The 24,915-nt window shown below is 40.1% G+C and overlaps 1 protein-coding gene across 5 annotated transcripts in view; it reads right to left on the reverse strand.

The window, feature by feature from the left end:
* Positions 1-24,915, reverse strand: part of LOC124119935 (golgin subfamily A member 2-like) — a 47,798-nt gene that overhangs the window by 17,326 nt on the left and 5,557 nt on the right. Inside the window, exons 3-21 of one of the 5 annotated variants that reach the window (XM_046482610.2) lie at positions 23,845-23,906; positions 22,439-22,495; positions 19,123-19,186; positions 18,211-18,276; positions 16,995-17,075; positions 16,071-16,172; positions 14,821-14,914; positions 14,076-14,182; positions 12,852-12,863; positions 10,960-11,018; positions 10,339-10,399; positions 9,648-9,728; positions 8,811-9,011; positions 7,983-8,070; positions 6,848-6,989; positions 5,531-5,723; positions 4,249-4,362; positions 3,354-3,512; positions 2,065-2,085 (exon numbers count right to left, since the gene is read on the reverse strand). In XM_046482610.2, coding sequence (XP_046338566.2) covers positions 2,065-2,085; positions 3,354-3,512; positions 4,249-4,362; positions 5,531-5,723; positions 6,848-6,989; positions 7,983-8,070; positions 8,811-9,011; positions 9,648-9,728; positions 10,339-10,399; positions 10,960-11,018; positions 12,852-12,863; positions 14,076-14,182; positions 14,821-14,914; positions 16,071-16,172; positions 16,995-17,075; positions 18,211-18,276; positions 19,123-19,186; positions 22,439-22,495; positions 23,845-23,906 — 1,764 coding nt within the window. The remainder of the gene's footprint in view (positions 1-2,064; positions 2,086-3,353; positions 3,513-4,248; positions 4,363-5,530; positions 5,724-6,847; positions 6,990-7,982; positions 8,071-8,810; positions 9,012-9,647; positions 9,729-10,338; positions 10,400-10,959; positions 11,019-12,851; positions 12,864-14,075; positions 14,183-14,820; positions 14,915-16,070; positions 16,173-16,994; positions 17,076-18,210; positions 18,277-19,122; positions 19,187-22,438; positions 22,496-23,844; positions 23,907-24,915) is intronic. The other 4 variants (XM_046482615.2, XM_046482612.2, XM_046482613.2 and 1 more) reach the window with 4 other exon arrangements.

Genomic DNA, 24,915 nt, shown 5'->3' on the forward strand with positions numbered 1-24,915 from the left:
AAAGAGGTGATCATTTTGTGACAAAAGGGCAAGCGTTCCCACAGCAGGCAGTACAGTAATCATAGTAATAATACAATGAACATGATGAAAAGAGAAAATTTTCTTCATATCACAAATCCATTTCATGATATTGTTCAACATTTCTTAAAATCTATCTAAACCATCTTAAAAACTGTTCATTTGTTAGTGGTGGAACGATACACCGTGCATTGGTGGATCACGATTTTTTACTTTAAGTATAGATCACATTCACACACTTAGTAAAAATATTGATTCATAACTGAAATGTTTTCTGTAATAACTGTTACACCAAACACTAATTAACAGTAAAAATGTAAATATTTATATCATTGCGCCATACTTGACACTGGCAACTGTAAATTATCACTGAGCCAGGTATTTGGCCATCCTGTCTTTGAAAAAGATGGTTTATGCACAGCAGGTAAGAGCACATGCAAGTATCGTGATACGTAGTGGATCGTGAATAAGGTATCATAATACGCAGCGGATCATGAACAAGGTATCATGGTACATAGAGGATCATGAACAAGGTATCATGGTACATAGCGGATCATGAACAAGTTATGATATGTATCAGATCATGAACAAGGTATGATATGTATCAGATCATGAACAAGGTATCATGGTGCATAGAGGATCATGAACAAGGTATCATGATACGTATCGACTCATGAACAAGGTATCATGATACGTATCGGATCATGAACAAGGTATCATGATACGTATTGGCTCATGATCAAGGTATTATGATACCTATCGGCTCATGAACAAGGTATCATGATATGTAGCGGCTTGTGAACAAGGTATCATGATATGTATCGGATCATGAACAAGGTATCATGATATGTATCAGCTCATGAACAAGGTATCATGATGCATATCGGCTCATGAACAAGGTATCATGATACGTATCGGCTCATGAACAAGGTATCATGATACGTATCGGATCATGAACAAGGTATCATGGTATGTAGTGGCTTGTGAACAAGGTATCATGATATGTAGCGGGTCATGAACAAGGTATCATGATACATATCGGATCATAAACAAGGTATCATGATATGTAGCGGCTTGTGAACAAGGTATCATGATACGTATCGGCTCATGAACAAGGTATCATGATACATATCGGCTCATGAACAAGGTATCATGATACGTATCAGATCATGAACAAGGTATGATATGTAGCGACTTGTGAGTGAGTGAGTGAGTGAGTTGGATTTAACGCTGCTTTTAACATTATTACAGTTATATCGCGGCGTGTCAGCTTAATGTGGGAGGAAAGCTTGAGGTGATGCAGGTCTCAGACGTTTACCACTTCGGTGAAACCCACGAGCATGGGTATGGTGCTGACAAACCTAGAAACATAATCGGGGCGAATCGGGATTCGAACCCACAATCATAGGTTTCTGGCGTGCCCAAGGGACGCAACTCTGCACAGCGAATTGCCGCGCCTTAGACGACTGGGCCACCCGTGCCCCCTAGCAGCTTGTGAACAAGGTATCATGATATGTATCGGATCATGAACAAGGTATCATGATACGTATCGGCTCATGAACAAGGTATCATTATACGTATCGGCTCATGAACAAGGAATCATGATACTTATCGGATCATGAACAAGGTATCATGATACGTATCGGATCATGAACAAGGTATCATGGTACATAGAGGATCATGAACAAGGTATCATGGTACATAGTGGACCATGAACAAGGTATCATGGTACATAGAGGATCATGAACAAGGAGGTATGATATGTATCAGATCATGAACAAGGTATGATATGTATCAGGTCATGAACAAGGTATCATGATACGTATCGGATCATGAACAAGGTATCATGATACGTAACGGATCATGAACAAGGTATCATGATATGTAGCGGCTTGTGAACAAGATTTCATGATACGTCACGGATCATACAGTCGGTGTATCGTCCCAGCCCTATCATTTATTATAAGCCGATAATGCTGAATCCTATGGGAAGCCTCATATAGAAAGTACAAGATGTATTGTAGGTGAAATTAGTGACAGTCTTACCAAACGTTCCTCTTTCAGGCGCTTAAAACCAGAAGTACACATGCATAAGCACCTGTTGTAAGTTAGCAGTTGTACCATCACCGGGGCAACGTGACTACGCATGTCAACTCTTTCATCAAAAGGATGAGAAGAGTGTGCACTGGACAAGTTGGACATAGTCATTGCTGAGAGATACAAAGTTGAACTGTTGGATGCTAAGATTGTTCATTACAATGTATTGCTGCTAACAGCTACACGGTTGCTGATGTGGCATTGAGCAATAATCATTCGTAGCAAAATAAAACACAGACAAAAGAGAGAAGACATTCTGACTAGATGAAGATGTAATTCATGCAAGATGCTGGGGAAGTCTGTCATACAGTTGACACAGAGGACTACATATGAACATGCATAACAGATAACATGCACTTGGACAGGAATATTGACAAGGACAGGAATATTGACAAGGACAGGAATATTGACAAGGACAGGAATATTGACAAAGAGAGGACGCTTTGACTGCCATGCTTACTAGGAATGGGATGGGTTACTCGGGTACTCGGGTCGGGTGGGTTCTGAGTAGGACCCGGGTACCCACAGGACTACCCGGACCCGTGGTTAGTCACGTGATATATTGTTTAATGACAAAATGTATCTAAAACTGTACGGTCACACTACAAGTCACTAATGTTCCCATTTCTTTCTGACTATGCATGCATACTTTTATATGTTTGAAAAAAAAGATAAAACTTCATGCAGTAAACATCAGTGTATGCATGACCAGATCGTTTTATACATGTATCTAAATACTATTTGCCAGGGCTACGGTCAAATTTTTCCAAATCGGACAGTTTGTACCTATCTCTTGAGACCTACAGCGGGTACCAACGTAGGGTCCGGTAAAAGAGGGGTGGGTACCCGGGTAGTAAATTTGGACTTGTCCCAGCCCTAATGCTTACACATCTTCCCGAGGCAAGGGAGTTAACTGACTACAAAAATCTAGTTTCCACCCTTGCCGACCTACAATGGAATTTAGTGGCTCAATCTCTTTTGATATACTAGGGCATTCCAGCCTAGTTCGTTCGGCAAGGGTGGACACTGGACTTTTATAGTCAGTCAACTTCCTTGCCTCGGACAGACGTGATAACACAACTTGATGGGATACAGGTGCAGGGTTTTTTTCATTCCAATTTGGGAACTGCCATTTACTGCAGATTGGGGTTTGAATACTGGCCCTGAGCTGGTCTAGATAAACCCCGGACATGCCACAGCTGAACACTGAGACCAGCCTGTGTTAGTCTCTGACTCACCTGTGCGGACGTGAGTTCGTTCTGCAGTGTGTCGACCAGCTGGGCCTGGGCCTCATAGTGCCGCAGTCTGTCCTGGATCTGATCCTGTTGGTACTCCTCCCTCTGGGAGATGGACACCACCTTCTGCAGCTCCGACATCTCCCGGTCCTTGCTGCTCACCTGCAGCACATTGGAGACACAGTCAGTGTAACCGTCACAGTCGATGCAACCGTCACAGTCTGTGTAACCGTCACAGTCGGTGTAACCGTCACAGTCGGTGTAACCGTCACAGTCTGTGTAACCGTCACAGTCGGTGTAACCGTCACAGTCTGTGTAACCGTCACATTCAGTGTAACCGTCACAGTCAGTTTGTTTGTTTTGTTGTTATTCAAGCTATATGACGGCGGTCTGTAAATAATCGAGTCTGGAACAGACAATCCACTGATTGACAACATGAGCATCGATCCACGCAATTGGGATCAATGACATGCATCAACCTAGTCAGTGAGCCTGATCACCCGATCCCATTAGTCACCTCTTACGACAAGCACAGTCGCCTTTGACGGCAAGCATGGATTGCTGAAGACCTGTTCTACCCCGGATCTTCATGGAGGCGGTCTTGGCAAACAATATCACACATTGGACTGAATAGAGATACAGAACAAAACTAGACAATCAGAAAAGTATATTTCTCAGTGAGATTTCCAAAATATTTCTGACATATCCGTGTTCCTGTATTAAGGACCACTGTGGGTAATATACACACTAATAACCACCAGGGCCCACTTGCACAAGCGATCTTAGTGCTAAGATGATCGTAACTCCCATACTTTAACATAGGCTTACAATAGTCGTAACGCTAAGATTGCTTTGTGCAAGTGGGCCCAGGTGTCTTGGTTGAAATGTAGTTTCTCACCGATTCTCGGAGGTCTTTGATCTCATCCTCCTGCTGAGCGAGCCGCTGACCGAGTTCGTTGCCGGAGTGTTCCTCCCCCTGAAGCTTGGTCATCATCTCCATGTTCTCGTTGCTCTGAAACACACAACGGACACTTACATCTCACAAATGTACGTATTGTGCCCGATTTATGATTCCAATGGGATCTGAACTGAGGCCCTGATCCGAAGCAGAACACCTTGTCCACATCACTAAAAAGGTTACCCGTCAGCATGGTGTCGAAATCTTAAACTGTCATTGTTGTCACATGATCTTCTGAACCTCCATACAGTTAGAACCTAACCCTCTTGAGCTCTGTATTAACAGCATGATAAGAAGTCTCCTTAGCCGACCCATCTTCCGTTTCACCTAGGTCAGCTTCATCTTCCCGAGGCAGGGGAGTTAACTGACTACAAAAGTCCAGTTTCTGCCCTTTCCAAACTAGGCTGGAATAATGGAGTTATATTTTGGCTGGACTAACAAGTCGATGCACGGTCCAATCAAAATCATGTAACGAACTAGACATCTGGTTGATAAACATCATGGCCACTGTGTACTGTTAACTGGGCATCACCAGGGTTAGAAATTGGCACTAGTCCTATAGTCCTTGCCAAACTGCCCAACAGTAAAGGTATCCCAAGGACTAGTAGAATTTTGACATTTTTAAAGGTTTTGCTATATGCTATCATTATAAGGACTAGTGGACTGACACTGTTAGTTTCTACCGCTGCATGATCACCAGATATTTTCCAAATCTTTTCATGATTTTAATCAAGGTGCTCACGTGATGTGATGCCCTTCGCGTTATATTAGAACAGAAAATTTTGATTATTGATCCGATCATCTTGACTGAGCACCACCATATTGTTTGAAGCAAAAGCAAGTGATATGAGAGGTGGAATCTGATTGATTGGTCAGTAGGATGAACACTGAAGGGACACAACTGGAAATAGCCATTGGTGGCGGTACGATTGAGCCTGGAAGTTCCAGACTAGTTCGGCAAGGATGGAAACTGGAATTTTACTGAATTTTGTCTCGGGAAGATGTAGCCGACCAAAGTGATTGGAGTGTCAGAAACAGTTCTCAAGATGCAGCCATCCCCCATATGTCTTGTGATGGCATCATGGTAATAGTTATGTAAAAGTGGTCTCATGCTAACTAGCTGTTGAAGTTTCAAAAGTGTGTCTCTAACTGGGATGCAGGTTCCAACAGTGGTCACCGGACTTGTTTGCAGCGGATCAATAAGGATCTACAGTAGTCTTACCAGTTTGACGAAGCCGCTCTGCAGTTCCGCCAGCTGCTGCTTGAGGTCTTTGTTCTGGGTCAGAGCGCGACTAAGAGCTGTCTTGTCACTCTGTATGTTCTCCAGGAGCTGAGCCTTGTCTCCGGCCTCCTCCCCGAGAGTGGAAACCGTCGACTCCAGCTCCGAGATCCGTTCCTCCTTCTCCTCCAGAAACCTGCAGCAGTAGCGTCATAGCTTCAGACGGGTGGCAATACATAGGGAGCTAGTGACTTGTGTTAATGTTAACTTGTGCTTAAGAAAGCTGCCTTCTAAGTGGCTAACGTTGACTTCCTGTTGGTCATTTCATTGGTTGGTCATAGTTCGCGAAAGGTTGTTCTAACATGACCTGTAATGGGACGTCCTTGGCGATATCGAGAACTTGTATCTGATTTTAATGAGATTGAGGTAATCTAAGCATGTGATTAATCCTGATTTCTTTATTTAAAGCATTAATTGTTTATTGTTAAGCAAGTTTATCTCTGCAGCGGTTGTAATATGCAGCTGCTAGCTGACTTGTCTCGCATCAAAACAGGGGCTGTGTAACTCGCGGGCAGATGACCACGGAGTAAGCTGATCACTGTGTCGGATTAACGAGACTAATTAATGAGTGATTTCTGTAATTCGTTGCTGATTACTTGTGTCGGAGTCGGGGTGCGGGACTGGGAACGGGTCTAAATGGCACTGATTTAAACAGTTCCCATCATTAGTGTCGTATAAAGCCGAATGTCGGATTAACGACAGGGTTAGAAGCTAACAGTTTTCGTCCGCTGGTCCTTATAATGATAACATATAGCAAAACCCTTGAAAAAGGGCAAATTTCTACTAGTCCTTATGATACCTTTACCATTGGGCAGTTTGGCAAGGACTTTAGGACTAACGCCAATTTCTAACGCTGAACGAGTGTCGGCGACTTGACTGAAGTTGAGTGTGTACATAATTCTGCTGCGTCAGAAATTGGCACTAGTCCTTGCCAAACTGCCCAATTGTTAAGGTTTCCTAAGGACAAGTAGAAATTTGCCTGTTTTAAGTGTTTTACCATATGTTATCATTATAAGGACTAGTGGCCTAAAACTTTAAGTTCTATCGCTGTAAACACTGATAAATCTGTTCATATAACCCTATCCATTTTACTCTTAATATGACAAAATGTAACACAAATGTCAAAATATACGTGAAGTAAGCAATATAACTGTTAACTACACAGTGACCCCAATATGAATATGCTACAAGCTAACCTCACATGAAATATGGAAATAGTGATGAGATGTGAAAAATAGCCTCCTCTAAACTGTCACTGACCTGCTGAGCTGGGCGTTGTCTCGGACCTGGGACTCATGTCTCTCTGTCAGCTCCTGGTACTCCAACCTGACTCGCTCCAGCTCCTCCGGGACATCGGCAGACACACTCTCCTGCACCGGTCGCTCAACCACCACTGCCTCCTCTGAAAGACAAACGTCTTCAATGTTTTAACCATTGTGCTATCCCATTTGCCTAAAGGGAAACAAGAATGTGCTTTTTGTCAAAAAAACATGTCCCCCTCCCCTCCCCCATCCCACACATGCTATTTCTTGATACGTCAGTTCAAGTTGTTACTTTAAATGTGTTTGCAAATCTGAAAACAATAGTTACAAATTTGAGCCTGGCACAATAATGGTTTCATGCAGAAATATTCATTAGCTGCAGAGTTTTGGTGGGAAACAAATGCTATTTGTTTGAGAGACTATGTCCAAATTATTTCCATGGAAACACAAGAAATTAAACAAATTACATATTGAAAAATATGAAAAGGCAATTGTTGATCAATTGTGGTCTTTTCATATGTATAGATATTCACTAGTTTGAGAGTTATGGCTTGGACACTAAGTCTAGAATCCTTTGAGTCAAAGTTGAAATTGTTCCATGGAAAGGTATCAACAAATAATTTAGAAAACTTTCATAATATCAAAAGGGCACCAGTGAGCAATGCATGTACCAAGTCTTGTTGAAAATCATTGAATGGCTTTCAAGAAATGGCCCGGAAATGAACCCTACCCTCATTTGAGACTAAGTCGAAATAGTTCCCATGAAAACATAAAAAATAAAATAGCAAAAGGCACCACTTAAGCTGATGAGTAACGCATCCGCCAAGTTTTGATGAAAAACATTGAACTGTTTTCAAGTTATCGCTCAGAGTAGGATGGGAACTCCACCTGGAACTGAGCAAAGAACAAATATGTCTACCCCGCCCCAACCACACCCACCCTCCACCCCTTTGAGTCCGAAAATGTTCTTAATTGACGGGGATCCATGAGGTCTTCTGTGGTATTTGAATCTGGCGAGACTCTAAATCTTGAACTTTTAACTTGAGGGTTATGACCTCTTGACTCTGCTTGGCTAATTCCAGACAAGATGAGCCATACAAGGCTTTGTAATCCTGTGTGAGCAGTGTACATACCCAGCTTTCTCTGCAGCTCGAGAGCGGAGGCCTCCAGGTGATGTTGTCTGGCCAGCAGCTGCTCTCGCTCCTCCGCCATGCTGGACACCTGGACACAGACCAAATGTTATCTTCAACAGTCACAGAACAGACTATGCAGGACACGGGGACCCGACACTGTCCACAGACAAGTGTAGTACTGGGAACCTATTCTGACCTGGAGTTTCCACGGGGACCTGACACAGTCCACAGACAAGTGTAGTACTGGGAACCTATTCTGACCTGGAGTTTCCACGGGGACCTGACACTGTCCACAGACAAGTATAGTACTGGGAACCTATTCTGACCTGGAGTTTCCACGGGGACCTGACACTGTCCACAGACAAGTGTAGTACTGGGAACCTATTCTGACCTGGAGTTTCCACGGGGACCTGACACTGTCCACAGACAAGTATAGTACTGGGAACCTATTCTGACCTGGAGTTTCCACGGGGACCTGACACTGTCCACAGACAAGTATAGTACTGGGAACCTATTCTGACCTGGAGTTTCCACGGGGACCTGACACTGTCCACAGACAAGTATAGTACTGGGAACCTATTCTGACCTGGAGTTTCCACGGGGACCTGACACAGTCCACAGACAAGTGTAGTACTGGGAACCTATTCTGACCTATTTGAACCACATCACCAGCTGGTCAATACTCCAGTTTACACCTTAAGAACCTTTAGGCATGAAGACACAGAATCAGCAAGTCTCCATACTTGATCATTTGATGGTCTTTAATCAGACAAGCATGATGTCCTGGAATCTCCAAGGAGCTATGTCTGTAGACTGTGTGGTGCCCACCTGCTGTGAGAGCTCCTGGCTCTGTTGCTGCAGCTGTTCCGTGTAGTGTCTGTACTGCTCCGATATCTGGTCCCGCTCGGCGGCCACTTTATGGAAAGACTCGTCATACTGGTGGATTTTGGCTATCAATGTGTCCCTCTCAACCTGCAGCTGCTCAACCACTTTCACCGACTCACTGGAAGTTTCGCTCTCACTTGAAAGCTGAAAAACAATCAGAATGATGTTTATATTGGTTTAAGGCGTAATATGAAAAACTACGGACACAAAGAAACAGGCTCAACAAATGAACACAATACACACAGTCCAGAGTCAAGCATGAAAGGGGTCCTTATTGTAACCCTGAGGCTGAACATTATTTGTTTGTTTGTTGTCTGCCGCACTCAGCTATTTTCCGCATATATACCGGCTGTCTGTAAATAATCGAATCTGGCCCAAACAATCCAGTGATTAACATCATGAGCATCTATCTAAGCAATTGGGATACGATGTATGTATCAACCAAGTCAGCGAGCCTGACCACCCGATCCCATTAGTCGCCTCTTACAACAGAAATATTTGCCTCATACAGCAAGCATGGGCTTGCTATTCTCTAGCATTACGGGTAAGGTAGCTTGCCTAAGGTGAGGTGAGGTTAAATGGGGTTTAACATCTCACATATGTACACATAAATATTACATATTATATTGCACTTGTGTATGTTTTATATAGATAATCGCGCCCTGATACATGATGTCAAATGTTACAAGAACACAAATTAGACAAACATGTTGACAACTGATTATGTGTTAGTTGCTCTAACTGCAATAGTTGACGCTTTATCATGCTTATCACTCCTACCTGTTGTGCATAGAGCTCTGCCATTTCTAGTCGCTTCCGTAACTCAGCAACAGTTTGTTCAAGGCTTGAAAATTCTCCAACCTGGATCAAACAGAAACACATCCTTAAAACATATCAACCATGGACACCCAGAGAGGAAACACTTCCGGTCCATGGACCCATGTCACTGGCTGACTGAGCATGGCGAGTGAGTGACTGTTATTTTATGCCACAGTCAGCAGTATTCCAGCTGTAGCAACTCAGCATGTAAATAATCAAGTCCAGGCCTGGAAAACCAGGGGTTGACAGCATGAGCAACTACCAATGCCAGTGGGCCACAGTGAAGGACAATCAGCTAGGCCACACATCTTGTCTACATATCAAGCTATGACAGTTTGAACTATGAGAGCTCCAAAGCCCACGTTAATATTTTTCCAGTAAAAGTCATATCAAAAAAAGAAATTTTGACAACTCTGCATTTTGTCATACCTAGTTATTGTCTGACATTTCTCCTGTTGGTCGGCCATTTTGAGTATCCAAAACTGTGCCCTCAAGTAATTAAAATGTTTCACACTATACATGTTGTATTAAAGGGAATGTACAGTAACTTGACACACAGTAAACATGTGTTTCGATCAGACTGACATTGACAATTATTACTACTATTAGTATAGTACAGCGTAGCATAGCACAGTCCCATTATTCACATTACCTTTGAACTGAGTTTCTCAGATAGTTCAGAACTCTGCTGTTGAAATTCATCTTTGGATTTACTGAAATAACAAGACATGTTAACAATCCAGAAGGTGGAAGAAGTTATTCACATCCTTTATCAAGTTCACAGCAGGAATTATGCATCATCAAAACTTGTACCTGAACACTTACAACTTACTGACAAATATCATATTGCATTTACCATATTTAATAATACATATGATTAATATAAACTATAATTACAACAGAATCAGGCTTGCAGACTTTTGGACATTTGTAATTCCGTATTCGCCATACTAAGTACTCTGCTCCGAAAAACACATGACAAAACTTCGAGATATCTGTAAATAATCTGCAAAAGTGCCTCATGTTAGATCGAACATTTACATGACAGTCCACATTTTATTATGTAATTGTTTTTACAGAAATTCGCAGTATAGAAGAGGCACAGAACTGCCTATAACAATCGATGTTTGAACTTAGTTTGTTCATTACCGCTTAATCTCTGCAAACAAATTTCACTGTATGGGGTTTAATAAACACCTTCTTTGCCAATTTTATATGAGCCCAGGGTGCTTATTACGGCAAATATGGTACATACCATTATTTCAAAACTTACTTTGCCTTATACAGATCCATTTTCAATCTATCAATTTCCTTTGTAGACTCTCTATTAGCCTGCAAAACATTTGGAAAGGAGTCTGATTTTCATGTGAAGAGGAGCCATCATTTAACATGGAGACATGTGAGAACGTGTTGTGAGGGAGATAACTTACTGAAAATAATCGTTTCTTGAAAACAAACATATATCCTTGATAATGTTTTCTGAAATTCAAATATAATTAATTTTACATTGCATTGAATGCAATAAAGTGAAACTAAGCATTAAAGTCTCTTTATCAATAACAGTCCGGTTGTCAGTAAACTATAAGTCACCTCTCCAAAGTCGAAATATGAATAATAGGGATGAAACGATGCATCGGTGCACCAGTTTTCATGCGACGATATGATACACGATACGTTTACTTCTGTATCAATGCAAGACGAAACACTTTCATAAATATATTACTTGCTACTCGTTAAATGAGCCCCCAGCAATTTAGTCAGTCAAATTCGCAAAATGTGAAACGACTGAAACAATCCACGTTGTGATTGGGTGAATTTCGGTGTAAGTCTTTTGGAACTAGCTCAGGTAACAAACAAAAGTCCAACTGGCTCTCACGTCTCTGCAGCGATGGATAGAAATAGCTAGAAATCACATTGCATGTCAGTAAATTATCTCTCTTGTTCGGCGTGGAACACAACATTGTGAATATCTAAAAATGGTGCAACTTGGTGCACAGACACAAACACTGGCAACAAACAAAGGGCAACAAACACAATTAGCCACAACACATGATACATGATACATGATACAAACAATGACACACTTTCATCTTTACATGATAAATTCATCTTTAATTATCAGTTCTGAGTCAATCTGCATCACACCACGTATACATACATACATCCCTCGTCCATGATGTAATGAGTACGGACATGTAAAATGTTATGAATTGCCGAAACAGATCTGCACCAGCTCCTGAATTCTATTACAACTCAACATGCAGAGCATGCTGAAAAATCTTATTTTAATTATAACATAAATTTCAAGTTGGTTCCATATTACCAAATAAAATAAGTAACACTTCTAATTTTCATTAAAGGGGGTAAAAACAATGCCAAACTGAATAGGATGAAAAATGAAAGAAAAACTGAAAATACATGAGAAACTCATCAAGGGGTTCAACAATGAAATAAATATTTAAGTTTGTTTTTGAGGACTGAACTAGTATTCAAATTCTATGGCAACAGCCTGTTGATAATAGAGTTTGGAGAATCCAGTGATTGATATTGTGAGCATTGATCCATGCTGTCAGGGTATGATGACACACAATCAACAAGCCTGACCATCTGATCCATTGAGTCGCCTCTTACGATCAGCATAGGTTGCTGGTGGCCTAATCTAACCCAGAATCCCCACAGGGGAAAGTCAGAAATATACACAGGCTTGGATTTACAGTCTACATTCACAACAAATGCCTTTAGACATGTTAAATGAGATGGTGTAAAAACACTTTCTGGAAGATATATATCATAATTCTCATATTCTGATACTGATTTCACCAAATGATTTGTAATATATGATATCAAGTGATATTGTTATTAAAACATTGACACATTGAAGAAGAAAATAATCTCTTTGTTAATTTGTTATCCCATGAATCTGCACCAAATAGAAATCTACCCCTCTGCCATCTACCATTAAAATTGTGTAAAACTGATTAAAACTTTGAAGCGATCTGTTGAAAATGTTACGCAAGTGATGACCACAGTATCCAAACATTTCCTCTCCACCCAAACACAGAGCAAGCTCCCAATCTATCTACAGGGACAAGGTGGGACAAGGTGGGACAAGGTGGGACAAACACAAAACAGACAACCAGTAAACATGATAAACACTCAGCTTACCTCTTCCAGAGTCTACAGTGCCAGGAAAACAAGTGTTAGTGCCACATACTGACTTAACTACAACACTTACCTACCAGTCATAGTCAGAGCAAGGGGCTGTCGGGGGCTAGGGGTGTCACAATCACCTCGTTTACGTAGCACGATACTTGAGTCCATTGATACACATTGCAATACTTTATTTGCACTAGTTTTTGCAGGAAACTAATGTTCTGTGAAGCATTGCTAACCTGGGATAGTAAGTCTGTTTTTAACCAGTTTCTGTTTAATCTGTTTTGTGTTTAACCAGTTTGTGTATTACCAGTTTGTATTGAACCAGTTTTGTGTATTACCAGTTTGTATTGAACCAGTTTTGTGTATTACCAGTTTGTGTATTACCAGTTTGTATTGAACTAGTTTTGTGTATTACCAGTTTGTGTATTACCAGTTTGTATTGAACTAGTTTTGTGTATTACCAGTTTTGTGTATTACCAGTTTGTATTGAACCAGTTTTGTGTATTACCAGTTTGTGTATTACCAGTTTGTGTTTAACATGCATGACTGGTTAATGTAGACTCTCTGTAATTACATCATGCAATCATATTTGCATTGATTCTTAATAGTCAGTAAGCTAGTGCTAACCCGAGTTGTTATCAGACCAAGTAAAAAACTCTGTAAGCATAATCTTTGGAAAATTCAGCATCAAAATATGAATCATGGTAGGCATATCAGTGCACCATCAGATGCACCATCAGATGCACCGTCAGATGCAGCATGGTGCTGCAACATCGTGCTGCAACATCGCGCTGCACTGCTACACCTGTGAGTTGTGACACCCCCAACATGGGCATCACCAAATCAGTTCAACGGACATCGCATTACTGGGGCATATTGATTCACACAATACAAGCATGTCAGTGTTATCCTGACAAAGCAACATGGTAGAAACACAACCTGAATGAACAGGGTATGATGCAATGTTGTATCTGTATGTACTTTAGCAGAATGGGTAGAAAGATCTGTGGTATGCACATCATATCTCCACTCAAATGTTACCAATTGTCCAATATCAAAATGAGGGACATACAAAGATGCTAAAATTGACAGGATTATTTAAAAAATAATAATCACACTTCCTTTTTAGAAGATATGATCAGATAATATTGATTGGGGTCAGGGACACAGTTATCAAGTTTCAGTAATTAACGTAAGTTATACATGTTTGGGTACAAATAAACAAACACAGACCTTTTCATACTGCTGACTAGACGAAGATACAGACGATACGTTTCTCTCCAAGTCAGCCACTCTCTGTCGAGATGCTTTCAGACGACCACTCAACTCCTCAATCTCATCTGAAATCATGAAAAAGTCAGTTCACAAAACTGTTGTCGTCAAAAATAGCAATCTTATCACATAACCGTACACTGATCTGTCCTGTCTGAACCAATTTGTTTTGTTTGTTTGGTGTTTAACACCGCACTCAGCAACATTCCAGCTATATGACAGCGGTCTGTAAATAATAGAATCTGGACCAGACAATCCAGTTATTGATATGATGAGCATCGATCCACGCAATTGGTATACAATGATATGCATTAACCAAGTAAGCGAGCCTGAACACCCAATCCCGTAAGTCGCCTCTTACGACAAGCATAGTCTCCTTTTACAGCAAGCATGGGTTGCTGAAGACCTATTCTACCCTGGATCTTCACAGTTTGACTGAACCAATCCTCGATAGAACCTGAACTGGGTTAGCCTGGTTGTTCTGAATTGACTGAATATATCAGCTCTCTTGTATGAAGCTGTGATGTACAATGCAGATTAATGCTGACGTGTTCACAAGAGGCATTTAGACTGGTTGTTGGCGTCAAGCTCTTGAGTGGAGGAAATTCTTTGCTAAGTTGTCAGAGAGATGACAATGATTATGTTACTTCCGGACAAATCTATAGTGGCGAATGGGTCTAATAGGATGAAGATAAAATACACCTACCTAATCTCTGCTCCGCAATGCGCTGTGACTGACTGACTTGAGACTGCAACTCTGTTTTCTCCGCAACAAGTATTCCGATCGTCTGTATGTGCACCTGCAAGGAACAGACTTGTGAACCAGTCCCTGATAATGGTCCTTGGTAGGTCACATAGCATAAGTAAGATTCAGTTACACTCCCGCACAGTGATGACTTAGCATAACAATGCCACAGGCTACTTTGCACATCACTTTTGTCTTGTGTGGTAACAAACACGAGGTCAGAACAGGCCATGGTAATGGAAGACATTCAGTGGGAATTCAGATTACAAGATATGGATAAACAGCTTCTTTATTGCAACTAAGGTGACGCTTTGATGTAGATTCAACACCTTTGTCAAGCAAGTGATGTACATCAAGGTCAAATATGGGGTTACATAGATATGGATGGGAGATATATACAAATGATAAGGTTGAAGTACAAAGAGTGATTGACATCACACAGTGTAATACAATCATGATTGATGCATACAAGTTGATAAGATTGATCTGGGTAAAGTATCATGAGGTGCTAGCTGATAAGGAAAACAATGGAATTATACGGATGGACAACAAGTTGACAAGAAGCCAGTAAGATACAAGCAGCCTAGAGATTAGAATCTCACCGAAATGTCGACTTAGTTATATTAAAGAAGTTGTTTAATGTCTATCCATACAAACATGTCCTTGTTCATCACATCAACTTCTAAATCCCACTCAAAGAAGTGATTTCCATATTGTTTTGCATTGTTTTGTCAGGCTATCCCATTGCATCACCAGAGTAAGGAGTAGAAAAAGACATATCAAAGTAACTGTATCATTGATTACCTATCCAAACAGTACCATGTATCGCTGTGTAAAAGGTGAGTTTTTCATACCTAGAATAAGGGGGGTCGTCTTAAACACAGGGTTGAAGAGTTTTGATGGGTTTTTTCCCCCCAACACAAAGACATTACTGTGAGCACGTAACACCGGAAATACCATGTCAACAAATCCATACTTAAGTACGTAAACTAATCATCTTATTACACTCTCTGGTTATAAAAAGTGTTCATTGGTTACACCTCAGATGACTGGCCCACATTGGCTGTGACTGTTCAGAAGCTATTTACACCAGTCTGTTTCTATTCCTGATGACAGAATCACCAGCCCCCATCTCAAACAAAAAATGTTTATGGAATAATAATTGTGTTGTGGCCTAAGCTTAATGAGGGAATACATCTCAGTGACAATACCTGCAGTTGTTCCCTGAGGGACCCAACATCTTTCTTGTGTTTATCATCGAAGCCATCTCGCTCCTGGTCCAGCTGCTCCTGTAGGGTCTTCGCATGACTTCTCTGTAACAAGCAGGACAACAACATCAATCTGTGTTCACAGCTGGCAGCCATTCAACACTTAAACTAACCTTGAACTCAAGAGCAGATAACCAGAAGCAAGCAAGCGTTTTATGGCTCTTTTAGCAATATTCTAGCAATATCACGACAATGGTGCTTCAAACACAGTTCCAATGCAGAGGTAGAAACTAACAGTTTTCGTCCACTACACTAGTTCTTATGATGCAAAAAGGGCCAATTTCAACTAGTCCTTATGATACCTTAACTATTGGGCAGTTTGGCAAGGACTATAGGACTAGTGCCAATTTCTAACACTGCCAGTGTTGGGAATCAAACCGAGGTCTCTGGCGTGACAAGCGAATGTCAACCCACTGCCCCAAGTTTGTTTTGTAATTGGACACATAATGGCCAACACTCTGTGAAGAGTGAGGTATGACAAGGACCCTCTTTGGCCCGCTGGAAATGTTTCAAGTTGTGGAAGACTAATCCTGATATGCACCATATGTCCATAATGTCCTTATCATTCTTAAATGCATCTGCTAGGCTAAAAAAAGAAGGATAATCAGATTTCTCGTCCAAATATTTAAAAAAATCTCTGCCTGAAAACCTTCCTGACACAAAAGAGACTTTGGTGTTTTTATCAGTTATGAATCCAAAATAAGCGTATGTTGAGAACATGAAAATTCAAATCTCATCAACACTTCTGCTAACAATTTCCAACAGAAATTTCCTGCAAAAGGTAGAGGAAAGACTTAAGTGAGTTCAAAAGGCTAATTTAAAATCCCTTTGAGCAGGGGAGCCCTGTATAGGTGCTATGTGACTCACAACTTGTTCAATCTGTGTTGTCAACTGTTCATTAGTTGATGAGTATTTCTCAAGGAGAGCTGCAAGTTCACGATTCCGCTTCTATGGAAAAAAATGAAAACCAAAAGTGAACATGTGAAAAAAAAAAAAATGAAATTAGAAGTACATGTACCTAAATAATGGTTAAGGATGTCTGTTTGACTGTATCAAGTGAATTTCACTGTTGTTAAGATCTGTCAAAATGCATTCAATTGTGCTGGGCACACTTATTACATGTGTTACTGGGGTTGATTCACTGCTGGCCTGTTGGTCTGTGCCAGTTAAAATTACAAAGGCTTACTGAAATGTAACGTAGATGTCTGTCTGGCTGGTCAAAATTTCACCCTTCTCCGTGTACATGGTGTATGTTTAATTTTCTTTATTTGATCATCTCGGTAGAATGACAACGCCATTTTGTAATATTGTGTACAACAACTTCTTTATTTGCACATAAATCACCATGAAATGAGGCAAACAAGAGCCAAGAGTTAATCTCAGATAAACATTTAAGGGGTGGGGAGTTCTAAAAATTTCAGAGCCCTGTTAGGTGGATATGTGACCACAGGCTAAAATATTCTCTGAGAATACTAGTGGTGCAATGACACGATGGGGTCACGATACGATAAATATCCTGATACTATGGGTGCGATACGATTCGTATCCAAATACAGCACTTCCATTTCTTTCTTTTTGTAGGTGAATTATACGTTTTAAAATTTCAGAGATGGAAGATGGGATATTGTTGGGCAGAAATATATAGGTTAAAGGGCAGTGAGAATGTTATGCTATTTATAGCCAACTGGGAATTACTAGAGAATCTGCGTAAGCTGGTTGTTGAACAGATTCTGTTATTATTTGTGTTTTTACTCAATCTCAAAGATAAATTGAAATGTAATGTACCATATGTATCGTGATACATGGTTTGTAAACTGATGAGCCTCGTATCACGATACAATGCTATATTGCTGTATTGTTACACCACTAAAGAATACATGATAATTTAAGTGATCATCACGTTAGGTTTCTCAGCAAATCAATAAAAACATAAGGATTCATGAATTGTATTCACCCTCAGTTTCTAAAATGCAGAGACATGCCACTGTAACTATGGTAATGGCATACATTGTTATTGGGCACAAAAATAAGTTGTTCTTCAGTCCTTGTTACATGCCATGATTTACTACAAAACTCGCCTCACCTCAAGCTCTGCAACACTTGAACCATTTGTGGTATCCATTTCTTCACCATTGACAAAGTCTGAGGTCTGTAAAGAAAGGGACAACAAATTTTATATTAGTATCGTGAGAAATATCAAATCAGAATTAGAACTTAACACTAGTCCTGGGCTAGTACAAATTTCTGCAGGCTAGTACCACTTTCCAAATTTCCCACTGCTTAACAATACAAGGGCATTTCATCTTTACCTGGGCTAGAAAAGCTTTTGAGTTTAGTTCTAACCCTGTAAACTCTACAAGTACACACACTATGACACAGCCAATATTATTAACCTTGTTAAAATATGTCAGATATCATATTTCAATCAGGACAAGCCATTTGACAAAGAATTATTGTGTCATGAGTTATCTCCCTTTGGCAACTGATCCGAAACGTGAATACCCTAGCCTGGATATTGGAACCATGAGAATACATATATGCAGCATAATGCTCAATATTATGTACTTATGTGCTAAAATTTTTTTTCCAGTTCTCTTTACCCTACCTAACCATATCTTTGATGCTCCTGTCAACGACTTTCATCATGTTTATACCGATTGACAAAACTCCACATGCAATTAATTAAGTTAATCTAAAATGTCCATCTCTCAATTGTATGAATGAATGAGTATGGTTTTATGCTGCTTTTTGCAATATTCCAGCAATATCACGCCACTGGACACTAGAAATGGGCTTCACACATTGTACCCATTTTGGGAATCGAACCTGCGTGACGAACGAACACTTTAACCACTAGGCTACCCTACCGCCCTCTCTCAATTGTAACATATATGTAGATTATCATCTTGTACTTCAGATAATAACACACAAAAACATTTCGAGTCCATCATCACTGGGAAACATTTCTACTTGCGTATGCCATCAGCAAACCCACCTCTGCTAGAAGGCCATTGATCTGTCTGGACAGCTGCTGCAGGCTCTCAGTGGAGGACGTTGTTCTAGAGAAACAAACAACAGTAATAACCTCCCCATACTCTCATCACCCTTGTCTGTCCAGTGTAGTATATCTCCATTCTATTGTGCTAAACACCCTGCATGCCATCAAAGCTTTATTTGCAGAAGTGACATCACTATCGTCCAACAGTATCAGCTTGAATTAACCAATAAAATTACTCTTCTGGGTGATCTAATTTCAAAACTGTGAGTCCTCTAAAGGGGTCGATTTAACTGCTTGCCCATTGGCCCATGGCCACTTAAAATTACAAAGGGCTTGCTAAACCACAAAGCAGATGGCCTGTCTGGCTAGTCAATATTTCACCCCTTCTTCCTCCATGTGTTTAATATTTTTAATTGGTCACTACCCGTGAATCATGATGAGAAAATATTTAGGGGGGATGAGGTCGTGTGAATGTTTAACTCAAAGAAAGATATATGTTAATCATCTCAGTAGAATGACAACCGGACATTTTGCAATGTTGTTTATTTGCTCATAAATCAGCATGAAATGAGGCGAATGGAAGCTAAGATATAATCTCAGAGTGTAGGAAAAGGCGTTTCAGGGGTGAGGAGTTCTAAAATGTTCAGAGCCCTGCAAGGTGGCTACACGACCACAGGCTCGGTCACTTCACGTCCTCCATCATGTTGTTGTAGTCTCGTTAGTTTGGAGAAGGGCCAGTAACTTTTACAAGGAGCAAGCACTGCTGGCTACATACAAATGTGTTGATAAATGCACCCCTGCTCTAAAAGTTTAATCAAATCAGAAGACTATCATTATGATGTTCAAGCTCAAAAAAATGTTTTTCCCAGTGATAAGCATGATAAGGGAAGGGAGGGATGGTTTTATACTTAAGATGTTGTAATCTAGGAGGTATGCAACAAACAGAAAAGTGGTTAGTCCTGCACCATGACCGTGGAATATATTTATTTTATGAAAAAATAATAATCTAGAAATGCATACAAAAGCAAGTCTAGCCAGCTCAAGCTAGCTCTATTCCTCTGAAATCAGCATAGGGAAATTTTTTAGAGTCAAGAAGGATATTGTGTAATATAAGATTTCAGAGACTAAATGTTAGTCTAAAAAGTGGTGATCATGGTGATATCTCTGTTTATTCCAATCCTGCATTTCTTTGGAAGGCTACACTTAGTGTTGTGTCGTTTCAACAAGAACCTACAGTGGCAAAAGGGTACAGGGTATTTATCAAATTAGAATGGAGACGTAATACACCATGATACACTGGATCATTGAGGATGTATTTATCATAGGAACATCATACCACGCTTTAGGAATACTGTTCTGGGTTCCATTCGACACAGCGATCGAATCGTGACACTTAGGTGATCGTAAGTCCCGTTCTTTAACACTGACTTACGACAATCAAAGAGCCAGGATAGCTTTGTGGAACGGGGCCCCAGGCCTTATCTAAACACCAGTAACCTACTTTTTTCACATTTACCAATTTACTATAAATCACTAAAAATTGTCATCAGCAAATATTGCTATGGGAATCCCTTACACTGCCATGTAATGTTCAACAATAACACAAACATGACTGTGGTTAGCAGCTTCTCGGCATTATCAGTAAACATTGTAACACAGGGCTTCACCCAAAAGGATCAAAACAATAATAATCTATTTGTTCTAAATCAACATCATACATATGCCATACTGACAAACACGATAATATAAAATTTGTTTTTTGAAAACACAAGAAATTGGGAGATTAATAAATGGGTTGTTAGCAAGAGTTAGAACAAAGTTGTTTAACACTGATGAAGGTTGAGAATTTGGCAAAAAAGTCAGACAAATCTGAAAATGACAAAGAGGCAAGTGAACTATGACATCAATTCCTGTAGGGCTAACATGAGATTGCTGGTACACATCATGCTGTGGGTTACAAATGCTTCATGCACTACTGGAGTCAATACAGTCTGACTAAGCCTGCCTAGTAACTCAGCATTATGGCTGTCACACCATTGTAGAAATCTGAGCATCTACGGACACACTAATCATGCTAATGACCACCTACTTGCATACATTAGCATCTGACCTTCAGCGTTAGAAATTGGCACTAGTCCTATAGTCTTTGCCAAACTACCCAACAGTTAATGTATCATAAGGACAAGTAGAAATTTGCCATTTTGAAGGGTTTTACTGTATGTTATCATTATGAGGAGTAGTAGACTAAAACTGTTAGTTTCTATCGTTGACTTTCAAACACAAATTGTGATCGAATGATGACAGTGTCAAAAAGGATAACAACAACCTCAAGTGACAGCTTATATTTGTGCAAGAATAATCCCCCCTTGAAACTAAGAATTTTGTTAGAATGTGCAGTGAGAGCATCAACCCTGTGATATCTGCCAGGGTAACCATGGTAACAATCAGTAATTTGTATCCATCTGGTCCTCGTCTTACACATTAGTGGTTAGTTGCGTCATATGAGCAGAGTGGGGTACTTGGATCCAACAATGCCCTGGAGTCTCACAAGAGATGCAACTTCTTATAATTGTCAGTGATGTATAACAAGTTTGAGCTAGAACATGAAGTCTAGGTCTAGAATGCAGCAATAGGATTGTGACATACTTTTCTGTCTCTATTCACTTGCTGAAGCTAAACATCTTGAAAATGTTTGACCATAATAGTTCAAACACGACTAACATGAGAGCATGAGTAGCAAAATGCACACACAGATATGACAGATGAGGTATGTGAGTAAATATAAATATCTAGAGGATTTATATGTCTAACATCAACAGGCTGAAAAGCAATAAAAAGAAGGACTGAGCTTTAACCATTCCCAAATACCTCGACTTCCAGCACGTACAGCACACCAAAGTAACATCATTTTCACATCCTGATGAACTCAATACAATTTGAATTTGCAATGAATAACGCACAGAATTATCACCATGAGCTTGTTTATCAAAACCAGTCTGAAGTATATGTCTAACAGAGACTGTCTGAGATGTCTAATAACAAAACTTTCACAGCAGTTAACAGTTACAAAAGACAAAATTAGATCAAAAGGGTTATGAATCTATCCCTTGAATGAGAATCCTTTGCTGAAGACATTCCAAAAGGATGCAGACTGAAGCATTGTCATAATTACGCAACTTCATCTCTGTTAGGGTACAGAGAACATGCTTCAGTCCAGGTGATATCTAGGACTACTTAAAGCTCAGTCAGTGGAGAAACAGAAGGCACAGCAAGCAGCAACACAACTAGGAACAGCTTCACGCTGCAGTTATACCTGGTGGAGGACCCAAACCACTGGGAGTGGCCATGTTTGGGCTGCTCTTCAGCTTGTCTAGGATGTGTAAAACAAAAACTGCAAGTAACTATCTACATGCTGTAGTATAAGGAGCATTAACTGGCCTGAATTTAATGAGTTAATGAGTCTTACAGTGCATGCCCCATTCCACAAAGCGATCGTCGTGCGAGGACAATCATAATTCCCATACTTTAATATATCCTACGACAATCGTAGCGCTGACATCGCTTTGCGGAACGGGGCCCAGAACCTAGGCGTTAAATGACACTGCAAGGTCAGGATACGATACGTATCACAATACATGGGTCATGATACATATCGCAACATGAACATTTATGTCAGATTGCATGGAAACTTGTTAATAAATATTTCAGAACAGGTTCAAAAAGAAAAGCTAGTTGTAGACACACGTCCATGGCGGTTATTTCTAGTAGTGAACTTGAAATGCTAATTACAACATATTTTGCGATATTTGACTTACTAAAATGCTGGAGGGGTCATTAAATGAATAGTAAGTAATTTATTTCAGCAAGTATATCATCTTGTATCTATACAGAAAAAACATATCGCGTATCGTATCGTCACATGAAAACACACAATGCACTGTTGTACCCTTACCAGAACCTTAAACATTTAACATGCTAAACATGTTCAGGTTAGATGTAATAAACTTAGATTCCAGTCTACAACTTCAGCTACATTCTGCTTGGTACGGTAAATTCAGCTATAACTAGTTCACACATTAACAGACCCGTGAAATTCTCAGTAGACAATAGGTCTTCAGCAACATTTGCTAGCCATAAACGCTGACTATGCTTTTCATAAATGCTGACTAACAGGCTCGGGTGGTCAGGCTCTCTGACTTGGATGATGCATGTCATCAAATCCCAATTGTGTAGATCAATGCTCATGATGTCAATCACAAGATTGTGTTGTCCAGACTTGGTTATTTATAGACCGCTGCCATATAGCTGGACTATTGCTGAGTGCAGCGTTAAACAAACAAACAAACAAACAAATCAATATTAACACTATATTTACTGCTACTGGTCCAGCAGACCTGAAGGTTTTGTAACAGACTGTCAGAACATAATGTTAAGAAATTTTCATAATATGAACGACAAATTAATTCAGGATTATCGGATCAGGTTATTTATCAACGTTGTTTTAAAATCTAATTCACTATGGACTGAAAACAGATATGATTGATACAATAACTAGGTTAAGTTTGTCAATCATAATCAACATGATGATGATAAATAGCTGCTCGCATCCAAACAATAAAGCACTGTCCAAACTTAAAATACCGAAAGCAGGGAAGCAATGCAAAAGGTGTCCCAAATTCTGACAGAGAATTTTCCCTGGTTGACAAATGATGTACCCACCTGGCATCGACAGCTGACTTGGGGGAGGGGGTGTCGTTAGTTTCACAGTTTGACTCAGGGACCTGGAAGGAATCACAGAATTCACACAATCCTTCACAATCCTTCTCAATAGAAAACAGAATTGACAAACACAGTACCATGATCTACATAAACTTTTTTAACATAAATTTAATAACATGTTATTAAACATGGCATGTGACCCAGGAGATCCGGTAGAGAATAGGTCTTTAACAACCCATGCTTGCCATAAGAGGAGACTAACAGGACTGAGTGGTCAGGCTTGCTGACTTGGTTGATGCATGTCATCGTATCCCAAATGTGTAGATTAATGCTCATGTCAATCACTGAATTTTCTGGTCCAGACTTGATTATTTAGAGACCACCGTTATACCGCTGGAATATTGCTGAGTGTGTGTGGTTTTAAAAAAGAAAAAAAACCAATAAACATGGCACATCTTTCTGATGATGTTCCAAAGTTTGTTTGTCATTTTTTAACTACGCAGTTAGCAGACAGCTTGAATCATTGAATTCAAACTTGTAGGAAGACAAATTAGCAATCTTAACTTCTGCCTAATGGCCATGGCAGCTGGAAGTACAATCTCATTAAAATCAGATCTTAGTTCTTGCTACTGCTAAACAAAGATCTGAGGACATCCCATTACAGGTCATATCAGACCGACCTTTTTGCGAACTTTGACCGACGAATAGAAGGACTGACAAGAAGTTGACATTAGCCAATCAGAAAGCAGCTTTATGGCACTAATTTCAAACTGGTGACTACGCTTCGAAACATTTTTCGACAAACTCTTGATTAAAAAAACGAAACTGAACAAAAGAACATGTTGGAATGGCTAATAGATGGCCTAGATTGTATGGATTCAGTCATAAAGCCCATAACCATGTGACAACTGTTGTTCAGAATACCCCGTGCTAAAGTTTTCAAGGTTGCATGATTAGAAAACACATTCTGACTGTCACTTTCCCGATCTGGTAAGCGACACTCTAATTGGTCAGATGAAAGGTTGTTCTGACGTGACCCGTAATGGGATGTCCTCAGTTCTTTGTTTAGCA

The sequence above is a fragment of the Haliotis rufescens genome, unplaced genomic scaffold, assembly GCF_023055435.1.
Source record: "Haliotis rufescens isolate VD_foot unplaced genomic scaffold, xgHalRufe1.0.p SCAF_8, whole genome shotgun sequence".
NCBI lineage: Eukaryota > Metazoa > Mollusca > Gastropoda > Lepetellida > Haliotidae > Haliotis > Haliotis rufescens.